The 9,664-nt window shown below is 40.6% G+C and overlaps 1 protein-coding gene across 1 annotated transcript; it reads right to left on the bottom strand.

Moving 5' to 3' along the window:
* Positions 1 to 6,843: 6,843 nt before the first annotated feature.
* Positions 6,844 to 8,547, bottom strand: mcl-1 (myeloid leukemia differentiation protein homologue). The gene is given in 3 exon segments (NM_001123562.1): positions 6,844 to 7,350; positions 7,476 to 7,726; positions 7,903 to 8,547. Coding segments are annotated over 3 exon segments (858 nt in total). The 5' UTR covers positions 8,393 to 8,547; the 3' UTR covers positions 6,844 to 7,233.
* Between the last annotated feature and the right edge of the window lie 1,117 nt (positions 8,548 to 9,664).

Genomic DNA, 9,664 nt, shown 5'->3' with positions numbered 1-9,664 from the left:
CTGACATGTAATTATAGTAAAAATGTCCTGTCTTAGGTCAGTTAGGATCACCACTTTATTTTAAGAATGTGAAATGTCAGAATAATAGTAGAGAGAATTATTTATTTCAGCTTTTATTTATTTTATCACACTTCCAGTGGGTCAGAAGTTTACATACGCTCAATTAGTATTTGGTGGCATAGCCTTAAAATAGTTTAACTTGGGTCAAATGTTTCGGGTGGCCTTTCACAAGCTTCCTACAATAAGCTGGGTGAATTTTGGCCCATTCCTCCTGACAGAGCTGGTGTAACTGAGTCAGGTTTGTAGGCCTCCTTGCTTGCACACGCCTTTTCAGTTCTGCCCACACATTTTCTATAGGATTGAGGTCAGGGCTTTGTGATGGCCACTCCAATACCTTTATTTTGTTGTCCTTAAGCCTTTTCTGAGGATCTTGGCTGATTTCTTTTGATTTTCCCGTGATGTCAAGCAAAGAGGCACTGAGTTTGAAGGTAGGCCTTGAAATACATCCACAGGTACACCTCCAATTGATTAAAATGATGTCAATTAGCCTATCAGAAGCTTCTAAAGCCATGACATCATTTTCTGGAATTTTCCAAGCTGTTTAAAGGCACAGTCAACTTAGTGTATATAAACTTCTGACCCACTGGAATTGTGATACATTGAATTATAAGTGAAATAATCTATCTGTAAACAACTGATGGAAAAATGCTTTGTGTCATGCACAAAGTAGATGTCCTAACCGATAAACTATAGTTTGTTAACAAGACATTTGTGGAGTGGTTGAAAAACGAGTTTTAATGACTCCAACCTAAGTGTATGTAAACTTCCGACTTAAACTGTATATTATATATATTTATTTTGTTTGCAACTATAGTTGAAGTGTTTCCTATTTACCTTTTTAGATTTGATACATTCATATTTTATATTTTGTTACATGCTTAATTGAACATTTGCACAGGTTCTAAATAAAATAATCAAATATGAGTAACTACCTTTTTATTTGTTGAGTACAATTCAAAATGTAATAATAAATAGGCCTTTACATTTGGTCATTTTATATAAACTATTTATTCATTGAATTTACAGAAAATGTGCTATATCGTGATATGTATCATTATCGGGATATGAAATGACCTATATCTGGATATGAGATTTTGGCCATATCGCCCAGCCCTACTAGCAAACACAACTGATTTAAACTAATTCCATTTTTAACTGAAAATCATGACTAGTTGATTATTAGAGTCAGGTGTTACCTGGAGCTGGGTCAAAAGTGTGACACCAAATCAAGCCCCCGAGTACTGGAGTTGCCCAGGCCTGAGTAGCAAGTGCTTGGCAAAGCCCACATGAACTAGCCCTTTGGTGACGGTAAACATGGTGGCTGCCAACGTCATCATCAGGAGGATTAGACGAGGTCTGACGTGAGCACCAGTCACCATGGAGAGGGCCTACTATGATTCCTCATAAGACCTCTATGGATGTGTGTTTGTGCTGTAACCAGAGACGACAGAGGAGATCTGAACAAACAGAACTACCACACACACACACACACACACACACACACACACACACACACAGGGATCATTAATGACCAAGCGCAGCATAACCCTTTGAAAGGATTCCCTTAATTGAGGCTTGATATAGCTGCAGCCCTCCCCAACAACACTGTTCACATTAAATTAGATTAAAGTACATAGTATGTTTACTCTAGCACAGTGGTTCCCAAACTTTCTATAGTCCCGTACCCCTTCAAACATTCAACCTCCAGCTGCGTACCCCCTCTAGCAACAGAGTCTGCGCAGTCTGAAATGTTATTTTGCCATCATTGTTAGCCTGCCACACACACACACACACACACACACACACACACACACACACACACACACAATACATTTATTAAACATTAGAATGCGTGTGAGTTTGTCACAACCCGGCTCGTGGGGAAGTGACAAACAGCTCTTATAGGACCAGGGCACAAACAATAATCAATAATTTTGCTCTTTATTTAACCATCTTACATATAAAACTTTATTTGTTCATCAAAAATTGTGAATAACTCACCACAGGTTAATGAGAAGGGTGTGCTTGAAAGGATGCACATAACTCCACAATGTTGGGTTGTATTGGAGAGAGTCTCAGTCCTAAATCATTTCCCACACACAGTCTGTGCCTATATTTAGTTTTCATGCTAGTGGAGGCCAAGAAGCCACTCTCACATAGGTACGTGGTTGCAAAGGGCAAAAGTGTCTTAACAGCACGATTTGCCAAGGCAGGATACTCTGAGCGCAGCCCAACCCAGAAATCTGGTAGTGGCTTCTGATTAAATACAATTTTCACAGAACCACTTGTTGCAATTTCAATGAGGCTCTCTTGTTCAGATATCGGTAAGTGGACTGGAGGCAGGGCATGAAAGGGATAACGAATCCAGTTGTTTGTGTCATCCGTTTCGAGAAAGTACCTGCGTAATTGCGCACCCAACTCACTCAGGTGCTTCGCTATATCACATTTGACATTGTCCGTAAGCTTGAAAAAAATATCATACAATGATGGAAAGACCTGTGTGTTGTCCTTGTTAACGCAGAGAAGAGCTCCAACTTCTTAATCATAGCCTCAATTTTGTCCCGTACATTGAATATAGTTGCGGAGAGTCCCTGTAATCCTAGATTCAGATCATTCAGGCGAGAAAAAACATCACCCAGATAGGCCAGTCGTGTGAGAAACTCGTCATTATACAAGCAGTCAGACAAGTGAAAATGATGGTCAGTAAAGAAAACTTTAAGCTCGTCTCTAAATAAATAAAGAACGTGTCAATACTTTGCCCCTTGATAACCAGCGCACTTCTGTATGTTGTAAAAGCGTTACATGGTCGCTGCCCATATCATTGCATAGTGCAGGAAATAGAGAGTTCAGGGGCCTTGCTTTAACAAAGTTAACCATTTTCACTGTAATGTCCAAAACGTTCCCTTGGCAGCAAGAGCCTCTCGGTGGATGCTGCAGTGTACCCAAGTAGCGTCGGGAGCAGCTGCTTGCACGCACATTACCACTCCACTATGTCTCCCTGTCATGGCTTTTGCGCCATCAGTACAGATACCAACACGTCCATTTGATGACACAAAGCTGTCCAGTACTTTCAAAATATCCTCTCCTGTTGTCCTGGTTTCCAGAAGAGGATGTCTTCCTTAACTGACCCCCCATAAACGTAACAGACATATACCAGGAGCTGTGCCAGGCCCGCAACGTCTGTTGACTCATCCAGCTGTAACGCATAGAATTCACTGGTTGTATGCGAAGCAGTAATTGTTTCAAAACATCTCCTGCCAGGTCACTGATGCGTCGTCAAACAGCGTTGTTTGATGAAGGCATTGTCTGAATAGGCTTTTTCCCTCAGCCATATCCACAGCAGCAGGAAGAATTAAGTCCTCCATAATAGTATGGGGCTTGCCTGTCCTAGCCACTTGGTAGTTCACCATATAGGATGCTTCTAGCCCCTTATTAATGGTATCTGTTGCTTTTATACACATCTACTCAAAAGTAGTCTTAATTCTAGCTCAAAAAACACATGGCCTATTTTTCAAATTGGCATGTTTTGTTTCTAAATGTCTACACAAGAGTGAATGTTTCATCGAGTTGTGAGATAGTACTTTTGCACATAACACACTGTGGCTGAGGAAAGGCACTACTCCCAATATAAGTGAACCCCAAATCAATGAAGTTCTCATCATATTTGCGCCTCTACGATGGTCCAACGTCCCAACAGGTTTGGTGCTTTCCCGGGTAAGGGGGCAGTAGCGCTTTGGTTGCATCAGATTCACAACTGTCAGTGTACATGCTAGCTAGGCCAACAACAAATGTAGAATTACTGATGCTATCATTGGATGTGCTCCCGGAGTCTCCTCTTCACTGTTGACGTTGAGACTGGTGTTTTGCGGGTACTATTTAATGACGCTGCCAGTTGAGGACTTGTGAGGTGTCTGTATCTTAAACTAGACACTAATGTGCTTGTACTCTTGCTCAGTTGTGCACCGGGGCCTCCCACTCCTCTTTCTATTCTTGTTAGAGCCAGTTTGTGCTGTTCTGTGAAGGGAGTAGTACAGAGCGTTGTACCAGATCTTCAGTTTCTTGCATGGAATAGCCTTCATTTATCAGAACAAGAATAGACTGACAAGTTTCAGAAGAACGTTCTTTGTTTCTGGCCATTTTGAGCCTGTAATCGAATCCACAAATGCTGATGCTCCAGATACTCAACTAGTCTAAAGATCAGTTTTATTGCTTCTTTAAATCAGCACAACAGTTTTTAGCTGTGCTAACTTAATTGCAAAAGGGTTTTCTAATGATCAATTAGCCTTTTAAAATGATAAACTTGGATTAGCTAACACAACGTGCCATTGGAACACAGGAGTGATGGTTGCTGATAATGGGCCTCTGTACACCTATGTAGATAATCCATAAAGAAATCTGCCGTTTCCAGCTACAATGGTCATTTACAAAATGAACAAATGTCTACACTGTATTTCTGATCAACTTGATGTTATTTTAATGGACAAAAACGTGCTTTTCTTTCAAAAACAAGAACATTTAAGTGACCCCAAACTTTTGAACAGTTGTGTGTATATATACACACACACACTTGTTTTTTGTTAATGTGAATCACATTTTTATTTGGCGTACCCCTGACAGCATTGAGCATACCTGCTCTAGCATATTGTTGTTTCCATACCACCTTTCATTACCAAAGAAAATCCTCTTTATCCGAAGTATGGCATTCTCTGACACAGGTAATGTGAATTTGTTCCAAGATTAGCCTTGGTGAGACTAGTGAGTCTTCTACAGTGTAGTCATGTCATTTTCTCATTGACAACCTCAGAAGTTACACATATTACATTTGGAGAACTGTTCTTATGAGACGGAGTGCAAACACAAAAGTGAACTCTCATTTCCCCTCAACTTGCGTCACTACCCTCTGTGATATCTCCAACTTCCCTCGGCCCAGCAGAGGTCAAACAATACCTGCTCTGTGGCTGATTTCCATAGCTGTCTAAAAGCATGCCTGATTAGATAGGCCAGCAATGTGCAATGCTTCCTTCCGCCATTCCCCCCCCCACCCCATCTGCTCCAGTTCTCCTTAAGCTTTAGGTGAAAGCCTCAGCTACAATAACCAGTCTGGTTCTGACCGTTCTACATGTATACACCATCAGTGACAGACATATGCAAAGAAAGAACAGGGGTAATTTCCGGGCTGTCGCTCAGTCATTTTATGGCCTACATGCAAGAGGGTTTCAATGACATGTCATTTTATTTTGCATATCATGAAATAAATTGAGACTGGATGCATTACATCTTGTGGCACTCGGAGATAAAATACTGCTTTGGTATCAAGACATGATTAAATATGCAGAAGAAACTCAAGTTGGTAAATTAGTGTGAGTAACAAAGGATGTGGTTAATATTTGCTTCAACAGCTGCAACGCTATGATTGTGGTGCAGACTGAGCTGTCAGATGCATTATGTGGAAAAATCTCTAAAACGTAAAAGCTAAAAAGGAGGTGGTCACTGACGTTATGCAACATTGTGAAAGATCTTTGGACTGCTGTTAACTTATTTTATTGGTTGAGGCACCCAAGAGGTTCTGCTGGACTTAGTTTAATAATTATGTTTCTGACAACTGACGCTGCAGATGAAGTGATACCGTGGTGGAGGTCTGCCTATGACACACATACAGGCGTGGTTACCACAGAAGTTTAATTTCTAGGAAATAACCTCACAGTGCATGTTCGGGGGATATGGTGTGAATAAACACATTTGACTGTGTGTATGTAGATGACTATGTACAACACAGGAATTAATTTGTGTATGGGTTTACTTTTCAGCACCAGAAACTAGCACAGCACAGACGTCACTGCTGTCTTTTCACCAAATCTCCCTCCCTTCCGAGAAGTAGAGTCTCAAAGTTCACAGCAGGTTAACAGTCAAACTTCTGCTTTGAGACAATTGCAGCCACAAAGTGAATAAAGTCACATCCTTCATTCATTGCAGTCACAAAAGTGAATAAAGTTGCATGATTTTATCCTTTAAATAATTTAACTTCAGGAAATTAAAGGAATTTGCCAGCAAGATGCATCAGGAGGGTTAGTGCTAGTTTGTTGGGTGAAACTGGTGTACACGTTCACTGTCCAGATGATCTTGCCTCTATTGAACCAATGCCAGATACCATGTGCAATCTTTATGCTCATATTTAAAACGTATACCTGCGAGCACATTTCATTTACATGGATATAATTTGGAAATGAAACACTTCAAATACAAATCAGCAGTCTTGAGAATGGGATTTTCAATTGACTTTCAAACAAGTACCCCCTTCCCCCTCCCAGTAAAGCCTAGTGCAACAGCCACAATATTTCCTTAACCAGGAAGTCGCATTGCATCCACGCAAATGCATTGCCAGGCAAGACTGGCAAATCTACCCCAAGGAACAGGAATATGGACTTCTGAATGTTGTGTAGGCAAGATAGGGGCTTTATGACATACATACATGTAAAATACAGCCTTTCTGCTGTAAGCACTTTCCATTTTCAATGCCCATAACCTAGGTATACCTTCTTAGTTGAATTCTAAGGCCCTCAGTAGTCAGTTCAATGCAGGTTCTGTCTTTCTTACACCAATCCCTGTATGTACATGTATGACTAATATCACAAGGAATAGAAACAAGTCATTTGAGCCAACTTTATGGTCAGAGGCAGAACTTTGCCATTGTGAATTATAGCTATTAGCTAGTGCTTTTCCATCTTGATTACTTAAAAAGAGAGTTGAAAATTTGCAGATGAATGAACTTTGTACGAGTCTAAATTCAACTATACATTTATTACAAAAATAAAATGTCTGTACTTTTTACATTAAATAAAAGCGCAATTTAACAAGTCCATTAGATTTAAGTTGTCAGATGAATATATTTGGAGACTTGCCGACAACTACCAAATATCCTCAAATGACCCCTCAAACAAAAAAAGGCACCAAAATATTGATGCGGAAAGAAAGCAAACTTGAGCTTGACACCAAAGCACCGTCCCAATTCAGTCCGTCATTATAATCCAACAGACTGACCCTCTTCTTTGTCTAAGCAGGACATCACTGGGTAGTCATTCCAACCATGGTGATATAAGGATTTCAGAGAACTTGCGGGAATAGTCCATTTTCTTTGTTGAAAAAAAGTAACAGGTAAGTCTTTTATAGTTCAATTCACCTGATGAACATGGCGAGTGTTGCCCCAATTCCAGCAACTCCAGCAAAGGCTAGGAGGGTGTTCCTTACTGAGGACTCAGGATCTTGTACATGAAAGAACTCTACAAATCCATTCTGAGAGAGACAAAAGGCAAAGTTAGGTTCATGATTAGCTACTGAACAAGTAGACTAAATAAGATTAACTGTCCTCAGATTAGCTCACATTTTCAAATGACTCATGGACCACATAGATGACTCACCCAAGCATTGTTTTTGATCAGCCAGTCACTTTGGTCAGAGAGGAGGTATTTGGCAATCTCTTGGCCCACCAACTCAACGCAGTGTCCCCTGCCCCTCTCCTTCAGGTGCTGGCTCACCACTGCTCCAAATGCCACCAGGCTGGCGATGCGACCCCAGTTTGTGATCCCGTCACTGAACATGGTCTTGGCCACAGAATTGATGACGCCCATGTCATCGCATCGGTCATCCAAGTCAAGTTTGGCGACCATACCTAAAAATACATTTTTTAAAATCTAGGTCTGAGTAAAACGAACTAAACATATTACTGATAATATTGCTATGTTATTAACCAAGTTAGCGCATGAGCTCAGTACCATCTTTAAAAAGAAAATTAGGATATACAGTGCCATAAGGATCTATGGAGATCATTACTGTAAATCTACGTACCATTGTATGCGTATCGGTGCTTTGCTATTACGTCCTCCACCACTCGCTTCATCGTCGTAAGAGGCTTGCTTTGCGTCCATCGAGGCTGAGACAGTCCTGTGTAGTCCCCCAAAAAATTCTCAATGAGTTGTCTGGTATCATGTTCCAATACTTCATCGCCCGATGGACAATTCGATAGTTCAGGCCCACATTCTGACGCCATCTGGGGAGTGCACGGCAAAGAGTCGTCATTGTTGCTTCGGTCTGACAAATGATTATCGAGGCCGTTGCTTTTCACGACATTCACTCCTAACGTCGTGGGTCGTGGTGGAGTATCGCCAGTCCCATTTCCCAAGTCCACTTTAGACTTCGGTGACGCCCCAGCACATATGGCCCCAGCCCCCTGGAAATAGTACAACGGCCTAGCATCATCAGCTAGGTACGAAGATCCTCCATTTTGAAAATGCAACATCGTAGTTGTGGCTCGTGTAATCGAGTTCGACAGACTCATCTTGGCCTAACGTTTAGATAAAGAAACAAGCTTTTGAAAAATAAATAAAATATACAGTTCTAGCTGTTATTTTACGAAAAGCTAGTGGTTAGCTAGTTTGTTGCTCAAATACCACCCATCGTTGACTGCTAACTACAACAGTGAGTCTGGTGCGGAAATGACCAACCTTTTGTCGTGTAATGTTTGAAAAGACGAAAGTGGGAGGGACTTCGACTGCCTCTCCCATTGGGCCTCCTCTTCCTTGAATTAGATTTACAAATCTATCTGGGATGTTTTTCTAATAACATTGAGATAAATACATCCACGAGGAGAGGATATAAAAATGAATTTTCTCTGCATTGAGCGGTACAGATAAATACATTTTACGTTTTGATTGGCTGGGGACAGTGTGTACACTTTGCTATATCCCTTCAGAGACCATTGATAAATAGTGAATGCGGAGTTCTGCTGTCCCCTGGTGGCCAATGACGGGTTGTGATCATATACTTTGTATGTAATTTATCAACATAAAGTGGAGGTATCCTGCCCTGTGTAGCTGGAGAGACAGTTTGTTGGTTATTGGTTTCTGTTGTAAACGTCAACAGGACTGGTGATCAAATCAATAATGTGAGAAGATCATTGAAAAGAGCAAAAAGTCATTGATATTCATGTAAAAGTTTATTTCAAATACTGACAAATTCACTCCATTACTTCCACACAACTGAAACATTATTAGTACTCATGTACTTTCAAATTCCTTAAAAATCAATATTTTGTTTTGTCTCCAGCTCCACAATCAGCATATCCTTATGTAAACCCCCAGTTATTGGGAGCAAGGGTGCTCCAGATATCCCTGCAGTTATCTTGGGCCAGGATAAACTTTTGTTGTAGTTATGCAGTGAGTAAGATAACATTAAAACATATTTACTGTATGCTAAACAAAAACAGGTTAGGTAAGCAGCACAAGGTATTTTAGAGCACACAGTCATTTTCATTTGTTTACATTCTGGCACATACTTATCATGGTTGAACAGGAGACATGGTATTTTAACATACCCTCCTCCCTACAGTTGAAGTCGGAAGTTTACTTACACTTAGGTTGGAGTCTTTAAAACTTGTTTTTCAACCACTCCACACATTTCTTGTTAACAAACTATAGTTTTGGCAAGTCGGTTAGGACATCTACTTTGTGCATGACACAAGTCATTTTTCCAACAATTGTTTACAGACAGATTTTTTCAGTTAATCACAATTCCAGTGGGTCAGAGGTTTATGCACACTAAATTGACTGTG

This window comes from Salmo salar, chromosome ssa05 (assembly GCF_905237065.1).
Source record: "Salmo salar chromosome ssa05, Ssal_v3.1, whole genome shotgun sequence".
Classification (NCBI taxonomy): domain Eukaryota; kingdom Metazoa; phylum Chordata; class Actinopteri; order Salmoniformes; family Salmonidae; genus Salmo; species Salmo salar.
This window is presented reverse-complemented; position numbering and strand designations above follow the sequence as displayed.